At 37.6% G+C, this 18,268-nt stretch overlaps 2 protein-coding genes across 4 annotated transcripts in view; both read left to right on the top strand.

Annotated features, from left to right (window-relative positions):
• Tpk1 (thiamin pyrophosphokinase 1) overlaps nucleotides 1–18,268 on the top strand; it is a 364,719-nt gene that overhangs the window by 168,044 nt on the left and 178,407 nt on the right. The window lies entirely within an intron of this gene.
• Nucleotides 16,730–17,268, top strand: LOC116098824 (40S ribosomal protein S19-like). Of its 2 annotated transcripts, XM_031381707.1 has the most exons (2): nucleotides 16,730–16,975; nucleotides 17,104–17,216. In XM_031381707.1, exons 1-2 carry the CDS (start codon nucleotides 16,762–16,764, stop codon nucleotides 17,214–17,216), a joined length of 327 nt encoding a protein of 108 aa, XP_031237567.1. In that variant the 5' UTR covers nucleotides 16,730–16,761. The 2 variants fall into 2 exon arrangements, with proteins under 2 accessions (XP_031237567.1, XP_031237566.1); XM_031381706.1 differs by having other exon boundaries at nucleotides 16,730–17,268.

The raw sequence follows: 18,268 nt of genomic DNA, 5'->3' as shown, positions 1-18,268 counted from the left end.
GTCTTATTTCCACTGGATTAGCTCCTTTGTCAAAGATCAAGTGACCATAGGTGCATGGGTTCATTTCTAGTTCTTTAATTATGTTCCATTGATCTACCTGCCTGTCACTGTACCAATACCATGCAGTTTTTATCACAATTGCTCTGTAGTACAGCTTAAGGTCCGGGATTATGATTCCACCAGAGGTTCCTTTATTGTTGAGAATAGTTTTGGCTATCCTGGGTCTTTTGTTGTTCCAGATGAATCTGCAAATTGCTCTTTCTAAGTCTGTGAAGAATTGAGTTGGAATTTTGATGGGGATTGCATTGAATCTGTAGATTGCCTTCGGTAAGATGGCCGTTTTTACTATATTAATCCTGCCAATCCATGAGCATGGGAGGTCTTTCCATATTCTTAGATCTTCTTCAATTTCCTTCTTCAGAGACTTGAAGTTCTTGTCAAACAGATCTTTTACTTGCTTAGTTAGAGTTACACTGAGGTATTTTATATTATTTGTAACTATTGTGAAGGGTGTTGTTTCCCTAATTTCTTTCTCTGCCTGTTTATCCTTTGTGTATAGGAAGGCCTCTGAATTGCTTGAGTTAATTTTATATCCAGCTACTTTGCTGAAGTTGTTTATCAGGTTTAGGAGCTCTCTGGTGGAATTTTTGGGGTCACTTAAGTATACTATCATATCATCAGCAAATAGTGATAATTTGACTTCTTCCTTTCCAATTCGTATCCCTTTGATCTCATTTTGTTGCCTAGTTGCTCTGGCTAGGACTTCAAGTACAATATTGAATAGGTAGGGAGACAGTGGGCAGTCTTGTCTAGTCCCTAATTTTAGTGGGATTGCTTCAAGTTTCTCTCCATTTAGTTTGATGTTGGCTACTGGTTTTCTGTAGATTGCTTTTACTATATTCAAATATGAGCCTTGAATTCCTGATCTTTCCAAGACTTTTATCATGAAGGGATGTTGGATTTTGTCAAATGCTTTCTCAGCATCTAGTGAGATGATCATATGGTTTTTGTCCTTGAGTTTGTTTATGTAGTGAATTACGTTGATGGATTTCTGTATTTTGAACCATCCCTGCATCCCTCGGATGGAGCCTACTTGATCATGGTGGTTGATCGTTTTGATGTGTTTTTTTATTAAGTTTGCAAGAATTTTATTGAGTATTTTTGCATCGATATTCATAAGGGAAATTGGTCTGAAGTTTTCTTTCTTCGTTAGGTCTTTGTGTGGTTTAGGTATAAGAATAATTGTGGCTTCACAGAACGAATTGGGTAGAGTGCGTTCAGTTTCTATTTTGTTAAAATTCCTTACCCACATCTTTCAAACATGATGTTTACTTCTACAACAGTTAAAAAAAACTCTAGAATCACAAATGGGAATTTTCAAAGGTGTTATAATAATTTATCCACCAGCTTTGACTCTAGAACATAATTCCTATAATAAAAAAATGAAAAAATAATGCAATGAAAAACATCCTTAGTGTGTAATCACTGATGGACAGATGAAGACTATGATGTACTTACATACAGTGGAAGACTATTGGCCACTACTAGGATTGAAATCCAGTCATCTGTGGCAGCACTGACAGAAGAGAAACTGTGTTAAGTGAAATAATGAGCCTGTAATGTCTTGTTCATACATGGAATCTAATACCATTCATCTCATTAATGGTGAGAGTAGGATGCTGGTTACCAGAGGCTGGAGAAAAGTTACTGATGGATGCCCTACTCAGCTCGAGAGAGATAACTCAAAGTTGCAATAATGTTTATTTCACGAAGTAGAACAAATGGTTTTGGAAGACTTTACTTTAATGAAATAATAAGCAAGTAAATAGATATATTTCATCTGATTTCAACATTGCTCTATTGAAATGTCATATATCACACCATTAATATGTGTAGTTGTTATGGTTTTATGCATCAGTGAATAATAAAGTTATAACATTTAGCAAGTTAGGAAATCAGTAAATGTTTTGAGTTTTTGTTTTTTCTGTTTTTTTTGGGGAGGGGTAGCCAAACTTCACAGCCATTGTCAGATATCAACAAGAATCATTAAACTTTCTAAATCTCTGTTTACATGGAAGCTTTGTGCACCCATAGTATCCCTAAATGGTTAGATGCTAAAGTTTAGTCAATTATTTGAACTGTAGAAAGCAAACTAAATGAAGGTTAAGATTAAAGTCATGTTTCTGCTTAAACTTTTCTAAATACACAAAGCAGCAGTGTTGAGTCCAAAGCTTTGTTGGCTAGTAATGTAGAGGCCAGGTTGTTCAATGGCATGTTTTCATCAGCCATGTAGCCTTGGACAAGTTACCTTATCTCTTGAAATTTCCATCTAAGTAGCCTAAAGCATGATTATTACACTTCTCTCCACTTCCCTCATTAACTTATTGTGGGAATCAAGAGTATAATTTACATAGTACCTAGTATTTAACAAAAAGTATACCCAATGGCCTAATTTTATGATTAATTTATTAAGACAATTTAAAATTGGATATGTTTAAAGATTATCTTTTCATAGAATCACACTTTATTTTATTAAAAAGAAATCTTAAATTTTGTTGAAAAGTATACTAGGTTTTACGAACTTTGTGTACTTTGTATGTCTTTGTCAAATCCATGGGAATACATTTTCAAAGCAAGTATGCTTGCTACCAAGAGGAACTAGCAGTTCTGAAATTGTAACCTTATAAACACAGTCCATAAAGTTACAGTAGATGTGTCAGAGCCCCATAAAATGGTTACGGGTTAATTTGTGCAATTATTTTCTACCCTGGATAGATGGATGGCCACTAAATGACTTGACCTAAAATGAGTGAGTTAATAGCAAACTTGGGAATGATTTTACTCATTCCACTCAACTCCTAGTTTCTTGTTTTATGAGGCCAAGTCTCTTCTTAGATATACTGCATGAAATCACAATTAATATCCTATTACTTTTTTTAAAGATCTGCTTTATTTCCCATTAAGGAGTTTTAGGGGAGTCAGCATCATCTAACCTGATAGGTTTTATAACTGCAAAATGTAAAATCTCATTAACCTACATTAGCAAAATTATTGGCAAACTGTAAATTAAGTAATCAAGAATGGCAGTCTAATGACTTTAGCATTGGTCCTTTGAAATTAGGCTTATTATTGATACCCATTGCTTTGCAATAATTTATTTTAGTTGTCAGTAAATTTGAAAGTATTTTTGTAAACACCGAAAGAATATTTGGGGGGAAGTATTAACGATTATAAGGTCAACAGGGTGAGCAATAATTTGGTCTGCCTGTAACATTTGATGTCTACAGCTTCTCCCACTGTGGAAAGGCTCCTCAACCCATGCATGTGCCTGTCACCACACTGCCAGACAGAGTGGATCAGCAACTTTTCTTGTGAAGTTCTCTACAGAAGAATAAGGTGTGTGCATGAAAGAGATGTTTTTAACGTGTTGAACTATCTTCCTATTAAATTTTTTGCACATTCATAAGATTTAATAGTGTAGTCTTAAGAACAAGTTGTAGGCTCAGATGGGTATCAGTTGGTAAATGACAGACCAAGGTACAAGCCTAGCCTGCTGTCGTCTCTTGAACTGGTGGCAAGTTAGAGGTGGCACTGACACTTTAAATGGTTGAGAAATATCAAAAGAAGAAGAATAATTTATGACACATGAAAAACTTATAAAATCAAAGTTATATTTTGTGAAACCCAGCTTTCTCCCTTTGTTTATCTAAAGTCAGGATCTAGTAATTGCGACAGAGGCCCTGTGGTCTTCTATATGTAATAAAGCAATGACTTTCTATCACTTTCCATAAAGTTTCTGATCTCTGGCCTAGAGGGATACTGTCCCTCACAGACAGGACTTGTTAAGTGACTGTGATCATTGTTTAATGCCTCTTACTTGCTTCACAGCATGTAAGCGTGTTAGATTTTTAGCTCCTGATTTCAGACCAAACTCAGGTGGATGTATTGTTTTGGATTTAAGGTGAAACTGACTGTTGTGGTCAGCACTGGGGCCGGGGTGGGAGGCGAGGAGGGGTGTATCAGGAAAAAGAGAATTCAAGAACACATACCCAGTGGCAGACTTCCCCCTACTGGGATATGCCTTGTAAAATTTTTAATACATTTCCAAAAGAACACTATCAGCTAGGGAGCAAGCTTTTATTATATATGCCTGTGAGGGACACATTGTAGTAAAATTTAAAACATTTATATATTAACAAAGTAAGTTATAGTAAAAATTAAAGGGAACATGAAAGATGGTTCAGTGCTTAGGAACACTGGCTGCTATTCCTGAGGACTGACGTGCAGATTCTACCGCCCACTTGGTGGTTTGCAGTCATCTGCATCGCCAGACCCTTCCAGATGCCCTCTCTCATCTCCACAGACATTAGGCACAAAAAATGGTGGCTAGAGAGACATGCAGACAAAACACATGCACATACACATATATAAATCAAAATAAGCGAATCTAAATCTATTAAAATTAATAATCTAAATATTTATCATATACTTTAGGGTTTGAACTTTAAGAAAAATCCATGCATACACCACACTGAACGTAAACTTCTATTTAGTTAAGGTTATCTGTGATGTTCCTGTTCTAAGGATCCATTTTTACGACATTTGTGTTCATATCTATTGTAGATGTTACCAGTGGAGGTGTTTCGTGGACCCATCACCTTGGGCATATTCTTGAAACTTTTCTTCTTTTGTCCATTGATATCACTGTCACTAATTTTTTTCTTAGAAGTAAATGAAAACTTGTTCAAAAATACTCTGAGTTGTTTATGGAGTCGTTTCTACTACGCCATTTGTGAACCTGAATCTCAGGTTGCATTTCCTGTTTCCTAACTGGAAATCACCTGAGTTCCTGTTACAGCATGCTACACCTTACAACACTAAGACTTGGCCCCATGTAAGAATCAGATGGAAAGCATCAGGTTCTTCAAGGCCATATTTAATACTCAGAACTATGCTGTTGCTGTTCTTCTCCTGTGCTACTCTTATTGCCTGCTTTATCTATGTTTATATTTTAGAAATGAGGAGAATAGTTACAATTCAGCCATTCTCTGCCCATTGACCTCCTTTTCGCTGGTTGATTGGTACCTCATCCCTCTTTCCTCCTAAGATACAGATTTCCCTAATCATGAGGAAATGATGCCTTTTCTGCCTCTCCCAAAGTTCCTTGTTCCTCAAGTAATACATCAACTTTCCACACAAGAATTTTTTAGTTTGGTGCTTTGATTGGCTGCCATTAGCTCACCTGCCACTACTGAACCTACATTGCCAGTCCCGAGAAAAGAAATTTTCCTGCAGTATAATTTGTATCACATCTTTAACTACTTTCTCCATGAGAGTCTTATCTATGTATAAAACTCTATCTCAGTTATTGCAAGGTGCCTCTTTCTGTTTTTCACTTTACTCAATTCTGGAGAGTTATACCTGCATGTATGCCAATGTACTGTGTTTATGTAGTGCCAACAGAAGACAGAAAAGGGTATCAGTTATCCCAGAAATAGAGCCACATACAGCTGCCTTTTGGGTACTGGGGTATTGACCCCCAAGTCATCTTTCCACCCCACTGCAACTCCATTGAGATATTCTCACATCCTGTTTCTTCCATTGTGTGTGTGTATGTGTGTGTATAAAACAAGGAAAGTTTTATTTTTCATTTAATATATAAGTATTTTCTGCCAATCATATATACATACATATACACACATACATGTATATAACATATCTGATATGTGTGTGTGTGTGTGTGTGTGTATATATATATATATATATATATATATATATATATATATATGCCTTTTATTTTTTTACATTTCAGTCATTATCCCCCTTCCAGGCTACTCTACCACAGTTTCTCATCCCATTCCTCCTACCCTTGTCTCTAAGAAGATGTTCCGACCACCACCACCACCACCAGGTATCCGCACTCCCTGGGGCCTCAAGTCTCTCAAGGGTTAGGAGCATCTTCTTTCACTGAGGCTAGATAAGGCAGTCCTCAGCTGTATATGTGTTGGAGACTCTGACTAGCTGGTATATGTTGCCTAGTTAGTGGCTCAGTGTCTGAGAAATCTCAGGAGTCCAAGTTAGTTGAGACTGCTGATCTTCCTTGCCAATCTTTTTTGTCCAAAGACTTTGAGTAATATTGGAGTTAGAATATTAAGAAATCAATACTTTCATTTTATGTTAAAATTGTAGATGCCATTATGAACTCCTTTCTGTGGTTAGCTGACTATGGTTATATATAATTGTAGTGGCACTATTTTATTAGCATAATTTCACTCCTGAAGATAACAGAGAATGTTTTATGAATAACAGACTGATATATCTTAGATGGAATATACAGGTCTTTGCCTATATATTTTTTTAATTAATTAATTTATTTTTTCACACTTCATATTTTATTCCTCTTCCTGTCCACTCTCCAACTATTCCATATCCCATACCCCTGTCTCCATATGAATGTCCCCACCCCTACCCCACCTGATCTCTAAACTCCCTGGAGCCTCCAGTCTCTTGAGGGTTAGGTGCATCATCTCTGAATGAACACAGACCCGGAAGTCCTCTACTGTATGTATTTTGGGGGCCTCATATCAGCTGGTATATGCTGCCTGTTTGGTGGTCCAGTGTTTGAGAGATCTCAGGGGTCCATATTAATTGAGACTGCTGGTCCTCCTACAGGATCGCCCTTCTCCTCAGCTATTTTTAGCCTTCCCTAATTCAACAACAGGGGTCAGCTGCTTCTGTCCATTGGCTGGGTGCAAATATCTACATCTGACTCTTTCAGCTGCTTGTTGGGTCTTTCGGAGGGCAGTCATGCTAGGTCCCTTTTTGTGAGCACTCCATAGCCTCAGAAATAGTGTCGGGCCTTTGGACCTTCCCTTGAGTTGGATCCCACTTTGGGCCTGTCACTAGACCTTCTTTTCCTCAGGCTCCTCTCCATTTCCATCCCTGTATATATTTTCTATGACCATGCTCTATGCCATATTTATCTTCCCCTGACCATCAAGTGTTCATAATTTTCAAATTCTTAGATTTTACATCCCTAAATATTAACCTAAATATGACAGATACAATGCTAAATAATAACTTACCTTCTACAGTTTTTAGTTCTAGATCTAGGCAAAATAAATGAAGGATGTTGTTTGTCCAGTGTCCTATGTCTGAAACATTAGGTCAGTATTTTCTTCTTCTGTGAGAAGGCTGCTGTGATAATTCTTGTATTACAAGTAATAGAAAACAGCCTGCCTCAGCAACACAAAATTGAAGTGTTCAGCAGTGTCCTACTGAAAATGGCAGGTGTGCCCAGCTTCAGCTGAGTACGAGGCAGGCTGTTTACGTGATCTCCAGTTTCCAGGGTCTGTTCCTTCTAGCTCAGGGGCAGCTGAGTGCTTAGGGACCACAGTGGTCTCTAGCAGCTAGGCTTGGCAGTAGCACATACTATGTTGTGTAGCAGAAGGCAGTGACTTGTTCACATACAGCAGTTCTGTAGTCTGAAATAGTTCATATGGTCATATTGTGGATTTGATTGTGGTGTCTCATGGTTGTCAAACTGTACATCTGAGAAAGTCAGAGGACATGAGAACCCAAGCAAGAATGGATGATGTCCTTAGCTTTCCCTTCCTTTCCTCCCTTTTCTTTTTTCCTTCCCTTTCCCTTCTTTTCTTTCCTCTTCTTTTCTTTCCTTTTCTTTTTTTTCTTTCCTTTCCTTTTCCTTTTTTTTTTGTTTTTTCCTTTTAAAAAATAACCAGTCCAAGCCAAGTACAGTGGCACACTCTTTTATTCTCAGCATTCATAAGGCAGAAGCAAGTGGATCTCTGAGTTTAAAATCAGCATGTTCTACAGAACAACGTTCAGGACAGCTGGGGCTACTCAGAGAAACCTTTTGTTAAGAAACCAACCAACCAACTAGCAAGCAAACAAAAATTCAGGTTCATTTTAGCAAAGGATTTATGCCAATTACTTGAAGAACAGGGAGTGAGTAGGATGTGGGTGAGGCGAGATCTTTATATTTCATTATTATTATTCATTTCATAATATAATCTTCACAAACTTTGACTAAATGTTCTCAGCAGTGAGTTTAGAACAACTTGGGTCTTGGTGTAGGGAATGTGCTAAGTATTGCCATGGGCTCATGTTAGCTTACAACGAGAATAATGTAGCCTATTTTATTTTAAACTTGAAACATTTTTTCCATTGATAAGATTTAGTCTGTGTGCCGGGCGTTGGTGGCACATGCCTTTAATCCCAGCACTTGGGAGGCAGAGGCAGGTGGATTTCTGAGTTCAAGGCCAGCCTGGTCTACAGAGTGAGTTCCAGGACAGCCAGGGCTATACAGAGAAGCCTTGTCTCGAAAAACCAAAAAAAAAAAAAAAAGATTTAGTCTGTGTATTAAGCTTAACAGTCTGTGTACTATTCTTTTGGATTGTTGTGCTGTTTGTTGAATGAAACTTCTAGGAGATTCTTGCCTGCCTGACTGAAAGCCATTGAATATCCTGTTATTGCAAATTTTAAAAACACCAGTACAGAACACATATTTGGAGAAAAACCAAATCTTTCACCTCTAGCAAAGTTTTCTCAACTAGGCAGAGTCTATGCACTGTTGGAGTGCAGTGTTGTGACTGTGTGGTACTCGGGACATAGGATGCAGCAGTGAGCAAAACCAAGAATCACCCTCCCTACAGATAGTACTGCTTATTGTGAAGAGCCCAGAAGTAACATACAGAATGTTGAGAGATGATAGGCCTGGTAGATAATTTGGACATTTTGAGCAGGGGGAAGGCATTCTAGAGGTACCACAATAAGATCTGTCCTGGTTGGCCAAAGGAAACTGAAGATGTTGTATTATAACGTGGTGTGGTAGGAGAGCCTCTTAAAGATAAAGCTTTAACAAAGGGTCCAAGAAAGGACAGAAGTTAGTGTCTGTTCTGGGTGGTTTTGTGTGTCAACTTGACACAGGCTGGAGTTATCACAGAGAAGGGAGCTTCAGTTGGGGAAGTGCCTCCATGAGGTCCAGCTGTGGAGCATTTTCTCAATTAGTGATCAAGGGGGTAGGGCCCCTTGTGGGTGGTGCCATCTCTGGGCTGGAAGTCTTAGGTTCTATAAGAGAGTAGGCTGAGTAAGCCAGGAGAAGCAAGCCAGCAAGGAACATCTCTCCATGGCCTCTGCATCAGCTCCTGCTTCCTGACCTGCTTGAGTTCCAGTCCTGACTTCCTCTGGTGATCAACAGCCCTGTGACTAAGACACTGTCTTAGTCAGGGTTTCTATTCCTGCACAAACATCATGACCATGAAGCAAGTTGGGGAGGAAAGGGTTTATTCGGCTTACTTCTACATTGCCTCATGGAGGCACTTCCCCAACTGAAACTCCCTTCTCTGTGATAATTCCAGCCTGTGTCAAGTTAGCACACAAAACCAGCCAGTATAGTTAGCTTTGAAGAACTTTCATGTGTCAAATGACCTGTCTTAGGGACAATAACAACTTTCTGACATGAACACTCTTCTCTACATAGTTCACAGAGGGATCCTAGGATTGGGCCAGAATAAAATGAGGAAAATCTGGAAGGCTATCTGGTTGGCCGACATTTGTAAATTAAGAATTTTAGAAGAGAAATAAGAACATTTAATGTGGATTTTTTATAAACACCTAAGAGCCCACTCTGCAGTTCCATCAGCGCTGAGGTATGTGGTGTACTCAAGAGTGCCTATGGCAATTTGAGGATTATGAAATTTTAGGAAGGTGGATCATATAATTCAAGGTAGAAAAGTTTGTTTTCACTTTGTTTCTCCATAGCAAATGCATAGGCTTTGTACACAGCATCATGCACTTCATGGTTTGCTTCTTGCCATGCTGAAGTGGTAGCTTCATGGTGGTTATAATAGTGGTAGGGATCATAGTAATGTGAGTGACAACAGAGATGGTGCTGCTGCTGGTAGCCATGAACTGGTAATGATAGTAATAATAGTAGTGGTGTGGAAGTTGTGATGATGCTGGTCATGCTGTGGGGAGTGCTGTAGGGATTTAATAGTGGTGACTGTTGTCTGGATGTTTTTGCAGGTAGAGATTATTGAGCTGTTGGAGATGATGGTTTGTAGGAGAATCATAGAAGTGAAGACTCCCCAGCCACATGTGGATGGATATTGTTCTTTGTTTGAGCAACTACTCTGTTTTTAAACGTATTTTCAATACATTTTCTTTGTGTTCTTTATACTTCCTTTTACTTTCAGCCTTTAATTTGCATATTTCTTTACATATTTGTTAGCTTATTAATTCAGCAGATTTAGATAACTAACAAGTCCTAGTCAGTACTATTGTTGATGCTTTCCGTTTTACATTTATTTAATACTTCATACCTCATGGCACAGGTTTACCTATAATTTTATGTGAGTGATCTCTTGTGTAGAAACTTCATGAAATATTTATAGTTATTGTGGCCACTTTTTTCTAAGTTCTTCTCGTTGATTCCAATGCATCTTAAACTGTAGCTATCAGGGCATGATTTATCTATTTACTGAAACTTCATTACTTATCAGATGTTGTATAAGTCTCTTTGAGTGTATTTACATATGATGATTTCTTACACAGACATCTATCTTGATGAGTTCAATGGTGACCCCTTGTACAAAATCATCCTAGCAGGCTGGTGATGACAGTTTATACCCCCTGCATAGAGAATTAAAGTGTAGGGCACAAGGTTCTTCTCTGTCTATTCCGATGCCTCCTGCCATCTGTAATGCTTTGTGTGACCTGGGTGAAAGCCTTTAATATATAGAATATACAGACAGGAGCAGGTGCTCCATTTCTATTGCTTCATCCTTGGCAGCTGACATGGTAACTGAGGCAGCAACCACTGGCAGGTGAAATCTGTAGTGTGAATACATTGGAAAAGGTAATGATCTGTGGCCCCCACACAAGTTATCCAGATATACTGCTTTCTAAGTACAGCCATTTGGGGGCAGGGATGCTGCTCACACTCCTTTAAGTAATCCTATATACTAAGTAATCACCTATGCTATGTAAGTAAGCCCAATAACATCATTGGTTCTCAAGAGTGAATTTTGGAAAGGCCTTGGGAGGAAGTATAGATGTTACTTTACATCTCCTCCGAGGATGGCAATTTAGCAACAATATGCACAGGAGAGCATAGTGTGTTTCTGCTCAGCATTATCCAGGCTTTCAAGCACTCACTGTGAGTCTTATAACAGGGGATGTCTGAAGAGCTTTCACATACCATGACCAAGTGAAAATACTGATGTACTCAAAAAAACAAAAAAAAACAAAAACAAAACAAAACAAAAAAACAAACAAAAAAACCCCAATGAATTCATGAAATTCGCAGGCAAATGGATGGAACTAGAAAATATCCTGAGTGAGATAACCTAATCACAAAAGAACACACATGGTATGCACTCACTGATAAGTGGTTATTAGCTCAAAAGTTCAGAATACACAAGATACAATTCACAGACCACATGAAGCTCAAGAAGAAGGAAGACCAAAGTGTGGATGCTTCAGTGCATCTTAGAAGGGGGAACAAAATACTCAAGGGAGCAAATATGAAGGCAAAGTATGGAACAGAGACTAAAGGAAAAGCCATCCACAGACTGCCCCACTTGGGGATCAATCCCATATACTGTCATCAAATGCAGACACTATTTTAGATGCCAAAGAGTGCATCAGAAGCCTGATATAGCTGTCTCCAGAGAGGTTCTGCCAGACCCTGACGAATACAGAGAAAGAACTGAAGGAGCTGAAGTGGTTTGTAACCCCATAGAAAGAACAACAATATGAACCAACCATACCAGTCTCCAGAGCTCCCAGGGACTAAACCACCAACCAAGGAGTATACATGGAGATCCATGGTTCCAGCCACATATATATTAGAGGATGGCCTTGTTGGGCCTGAGGGTGTTCAATGTCCCAGTATAGGCAAATGCAAGAACAGGGAGATGGAAGTGGGTGGGTTGGGGAACACCCTCACAGAAGCAGGGGGTGGGGGGATGGGAATAGGAGGCTTCTGGGAGAGGAAACTGGAAAAGGGGATAACATTTGAAATGCAAATAAAGAAAATATGCAATAAAAAAGAATAAAAGCAAAAATTATATGTAAAAAATAGAAAATTCCATAAAAAATTTCCTGTCACTGCAGGATTGTATTTTTAGTACAGGAGGATGGAAGAAGGATGTTGATTGTTTTAGCCAGCAGTACTATAAACCTTAACCAACTCTTCTACCCTTATTTATTAAGAAATGTTAACTAACTTCAAAATGCTTATATGAAATACACAAGATATATAAAAATCATAAATATAATCTAGTTACCACCCAACTTAATTACATTTGCCTATAAAACTCAAAATAGCTTTGTTTCATTGCTAAATATATAAATTTTCAATGTCTTATATTTCATTTTATTTTAACAAAAAGTGTTAATAATACATAACAATAATTAGTATAACTTGTTACCATAAACATAGCTGGGTTTGCATTCAGGGTTCAAACAATCAAGAATTGAAATTAGTTCAGAACAAAAGAATTACTTCCATAAAGAACACATACAGACTTTGACCCTATCTTACACTAAGATAGTGTGCAAAGCAGTCACTTGTGTGGGATTTAAGTTGTGTGAAGTATTGTGGGAAGTAGACATGGTTTCATGTCTATGGGAGAGTATACACAAGCCATACTCTATTTTTCTTCCATTCTACATAGTAGACATAACCCTTGTGGCCTTGGTGTCCACAGTGGTCTAAAAGAGTTCCTGTGAGTTGTATGAAGTTATACATTAGTGGGTCTTTACCTGAGAACATAAGCTGTATCTGTGCTTCTATGTTTGATGTTCATTCTTTTTAACTCTCAAAATGTGGAACTGCTCTATTATGACACCATTTTATTTTTGTTCATGTGACTTGTAGGAGATGTGTATCAATATGATTTTTGTTTGCATTTGTCTGAATGACAAAAATCAATATTTTTAATTGGATATTTTATTTATTTACATTTTAAATGTTATCCCCTTTCCTGGTTTCCCCTCCAAGGACCCCCTATTCTATCCCCCTCCCTTCTATGAGGGTGTTCCCCCACTCACCTACATACTCCCTGCCTCACTGCCATAACATTCTGGTGTAGGACTGGTAAAAATCTTTTCCAGGACTATTGCTTAACTTTTTGTCCTATAGACAGTGTCTCTTGCCTTTCAGGAGCTTTTCAATTTTATGGGATCCCTTTTGTTGGTTGTTGATCTTAGAGCATACGCAATTGGTATTATGTTCAGGAAATTTTCCCCTGTGCCCATGTGTTGTAGGATCTTTCTCACTATCTCTTCTATTAGATTCAGTGTATCTGGTTTTAAGTAGAGGTCCTTGATCCACTTGGATTTCAGTTTTGTACAAGGAGATAAGAATGAATCAATGTGCATTCTTCTACATGCTAGACTGCCAGTTGAACCAATACCATTTGTTGAAAATGCTGTCTTTTTTCCACTGGATGGTTTTAGCTTCTTTGTCACAGATTGTGACCATAGGTGTGTGGGTTCATTTCTAGGTATTCAAGTCTATTCCATTGATCTACCTGCCTCTCTGTACCAATACCATACAGTTTTTACAACTATTGCTCTGTAGTACAGCTTAAGGTCAGGGATGGTGATTCCAACAGAAGTTCTTTTATTGTTGAGAATAGTTCTCACTATCCTGGGATTTTGATTATTCCAAATGAATTTGCAAATTGCTCTTTCTATCTCTGTGAAGAATTGAGTTGGAATCTTGATGGGGATTGCATTGAATCTGTAGATTTCTTTAAGCAAGATGGCCATTTTTACTATATTAATCCTGCCAAACCATGAGCATGAGAGATCTTTCCATCTTCTGAGGTCTTCTTCAATTTCTTTGATCAGAGACTTAAAATTTTTGTCATACAAACTTTCACTTGCTTAGTTAGAGTCACACCAAGGTATTTTATATTGTTTGTGACTATTGTGAAGGATGTTGTTTCCCTAATTTCTTTCTCAGCCTTTTAATCCTTTGAGTAGAGGAGGCTACTGATTTGATTGAGTTAATTTTATACCCAACCACTTTGCTGAAGTTGTTTATCAAGTTTAGTTCTCTGGTGGAATTTATGTATATTATCATATCATCTGCAAATAGTGATATTTTGACTTCTTCCTTTCCAGTGTATCCCTTTGACTTCCTTTTGTTGTCTAATTGCTCTGGCTAGGACTTAGAGTAGTACATTCAATAGGTAGGGAAAGAGTGGGCAGCCTTGTCTACTCCTGGTTTTAGTGAAATTGCTTCAAGTTACTCTCCATTTAGTTTGAGGTGGCTACTGGTTTGCTGTATATTGCATTTTCTATGTTTAGAAATTTAGAAATTCCACCTCTAACAACAAAAATAACAGAAACTAACAATTATATTTTCTTAATATCTTAATATGAAAATTAATATTACCAACATATCCTAATCGATTGAAATCCAAAAATATGAGGAATTAGAAATTTGTTGGCTGCCATCCAGTGGCCTCTCTAAACTGTTAATTGGGGAAATAGGTCCAACATTGTGCAATCCATATACAGTTTCTGCTTGTTTGTACATGACAGTGTCTTGCTGGGTTCCACATAATGGTCTTGAAATCAGGCTTCTCCTATCTCAGCCTCTCTATTAGTAGGATTGTTAATATAATGTTTTTACACTATACTATGGTTTTTAGAATAGCTTATATATTTCAAAAGTTTATACAGCCACAAGAAATATAGACAATTAACTTGTAAGAGGTGGCTTGTAAGAGATGAACAAAGAGTGAGACTTGAATACTTTGCTTGATGTTCATGAGTAATTTATGCTACTAGTGTTCATGTTTTATTTCTGCTGGACCTTTGTTCTTATTATCTAGTAGACCCCTTCTTTACATGATAATAATAATAATTGTAGACTTTATTTTTCCATCTTTAACACTGGTTTTCATGCACACTAAGCATGTCAGAAGAGAGCTATTACCCTCCTCCTCAGACTGCAGTAAATTGACAGAGCTGCAGAGATATTATAAGCCCTAAACATAAACAGTAGTTATATGGTAACTTATATTTAAGTTTATTTAACTTTTTCTCACTTGTTTTTATAGGTTGAGAGATACTTGATGAATGAGATTATTGTCAACTCAGAAGCTAGAACAGAATTTTTAAAGTGATTGCTCTTCGTTCCCTCTTGCTTTTCTCTCTAGTGTTTGGGACATTAGAAGAGTCCACGTCAGTACTGTGGCTCCACATCTTCAAAATATTATTTTTGGTTAGAACAAAATCAGGATAACCTTGAACTAACATATGCTGAACTTTGTGGCATGAGCCCAGATGTTTCTGTTTTAAGTAAGGAGAACTACAATTAATGAAATATAACATTAAAAAAAATCACAATCCAGCTTGAAAGAGTAACATATTCATAGAGGGAACTTAATAGAATTAAGTTATATAAGTATCAACTTCTTAAAAGAGAAAAAAATCAAATATAAGTATATGCAGTGTGAAATTGGAGCCACCTGCTGGCTCATAAAATAGTAATATTTTCTAGCTTTAAGAGGCCCTGCTTTTTATGAAACCAGGGAAAAATCAATGATAATGCAGTTTCCACCAAAAGCAGAAGAACTTTGAGACAATTTAAGGTCATTGTAGTTTTAACCTTGTGGGTTTTTCAGTGCTTTTCTAGTTAAAATGTATGTATTGCTACAAGAAAACTAATCTTGCAGACTACTAATTAAAAACTTAAGTCCTTCTAATGCTGAGCACCATGGCCTTTTCTTCTAAGTTTGGGGTATAGGATGTCATGAGGGTTTTAAATTTTTAATAAAGAAAATATCAAATCAGTGAAAACTGTTCAATGCCCTGGTGCTTCTGACTTTGTCAAGTTAGTTTTTGTTTAACATGTTAAGTATCTCCCGGTCTGTTAAAGACACATGGGACTGGTGGATAATTTACATAAGTACCATCTTACTCTTCTGTCTCCTACTTCTCTTCTACTAGGTTTGCTTTGTTACTAGGGTACTTTAGAAACAATTAAGTCACTGTGTTGAGGGGGGTAAGCATACATACATATATGCAAATATATATTCAGAGAATATATATATATATATTATATTCTGTATACAATGTAGTTTCATCACATTCATTTCATAGGATATACTTAAACATACTTCTATAATCCCCCCAAATATATCCCTCTTTATTTTATATCTTCTTACTTCCCTCCATTTGCAGCTTGCATTCAACTTTCTGATATGGTGGAAAGTAGACTGCAGGATGCAGGCTGTCAGCTTAGATGCAGCTCAAGTCATCCAAGTCTTTTGTCCTCAGTTGCCTTGCTCTGTCTCAAATTCATGTTCTTTTTTTAAATCATTGTTCCCACATTTATACATACAAGTATACACACACACACACACACACACACACACACACACACACGCACACACACGACTTCAAGGCGGATCACTTAATATTAGATAAGTGCTTTTGGGTAGTTTCCGTGGAGTAAATTATTTCTTCTTCTCTCAGTATTTGTCTAAGATTCAGGCCCTTTGAACTTTCCATTTTCCATATTATCTTGTCCATTGGAGTCATCATTGTTTAGGCCTTGTTGAGGCAGTCACATTAATGAAATTTGATGAGTGTGTAGCTTTGCTGACATTTCTAGGAGATAGGAGACATATGTCACAACAAATTTCGTGTTCCTTTCATTCTTAGAATATTTTTCTACATGTTCTTTTCCCTGACTGGCAGCATGGAGGCCTCAGGATGCCTGAAGTTACTGTAAAAGGTGTTAATCAGCAGTTCTTCATAACTCTGGCAGCCTTCCTCAAAAAGTCCAGGAAGCTGAAAGTCCCTCAATGGGTGGACACAGTCAAGCTGGCCAAATATAAAGAGTTTGCCCTTTACAATGAGGATTGGTTCTACACAGGAGCTGCTTCCACATCACTGCACCTGTACCTCCTTGGTGGTGCAGGGGTTGGTTCCATGACCAAGATCTATGAGGGATGGCAGAGAAGTGGTGTCAGGCCCATCCACTTCAGCAGAGGCTCTAAGAGTGTGGCCCGCCGGGTCCTCCAAGCCCTGGAAGGGCTGAAAATGGTGGAAAAGGACCAAGCTGGGGGCCACAAACTAACACCTCAGGGACAGAGAGATCTGGACAGGATCGCTGGACAGGTGGCAGCTACCAACAAGAAGCATTAGAACAAAAGATGCTGGGTTAATAAATTGCCTCATTCATTAAAAAAAAAATTCACAAGTCCAGGATAATAGATGGAAAACACCAACATAAGGAGCAAAACTATACCCTAGAAGAAGCAAGAAAATAATCTTTCAACAAACCCACACAAACCTAATTCCACCTCTTACAACAAAAACAACAGGACATAACAATTACTTTTTTAATATCTTAATATGAAAATTAATATTACCAACATATCCCAATCGATTGAAATCCAAAAATATGAGGAATTAGAAATGTGTTGACTATCATCCAATGGTCTCTCCAATTTTGTAATTGGAGAAATAGGTCCAGTATTGTACAATCCATATACACTTTCAGCTTGTTTGTACCTGACAATGTCTTGCTGTGTACAACATAAGGGTCTTGAAATCTTGCTTCTCCTATCTCAGCCTCTCTTTTAGTAGTATTGTTTATTTCATGTTTTTACACTATACTATGGTTTTCAGAACAGCTTAAATATTTCAAAAGTATTTATACAGCCAAAAGAAATGTAAATAATTAATTTGGGAGGGGCTTGTAAGAGAACAACAAAGAGTGAGACTGAATGCTTTGCTTGATGTTTGTAACTATTGTGTCAAGTTTGAAGAAGAGGCCTTTATAAATTACTCTTTCTCTGAGATGAATGCTTTTCCAAATTATCACAGCCAATGAACCAGATTCTTACCCTCACCTAATCTCTGTGCCAACCTTGAAGCAGAACCATTGTTCATTGAAACACTTGGTGAATGACTCTATGGATAGACCATTCTTAATACACACACCATTTCTTAAATGAATGTTCTCTGTGGGCTGAGAATAAATTTACTCACTCAAGTCAAATAGCTTTGACCATAGCAGGAAGTCTGTATCCAAAAATCCTGCCCTACAATTCATTTCTTGGTGCAACAGAACTGTCAACTCTCAGCTTAGCTACGATGGACGTAAAATCCTTTGGTGATGTGAGGGTCATTGAAGTACACACTTATTACTGAAAGGCTGGAGAATCGTAGAATGTATAATGTATAACTTTTACCTAAAAGCAGGCATGGAAAA

The sequence above is a fragment of the Mastomys coucha genome, unplaced genomic scaffold (genome assembly GCF_008632895.1).
Source record: "Mastomys coucha isolate ucsf_1 unplaced genomic scaffold, UCSF_Mcou_1 pScaffold20, whole genome shotgun sequence".
In the NCBI taxonomy this organism is placed as follows: Eukaryota; Metazoa; Chordata; class Mammalia; order Rodentia; family Muridae; genus Mastomys; species Mastomys coucha.
The sequence above is the reverse complement of the archived record's forward strand: the minus strand, read 5'-3'. Positions and strand labels throughout refer to the sequence as shown.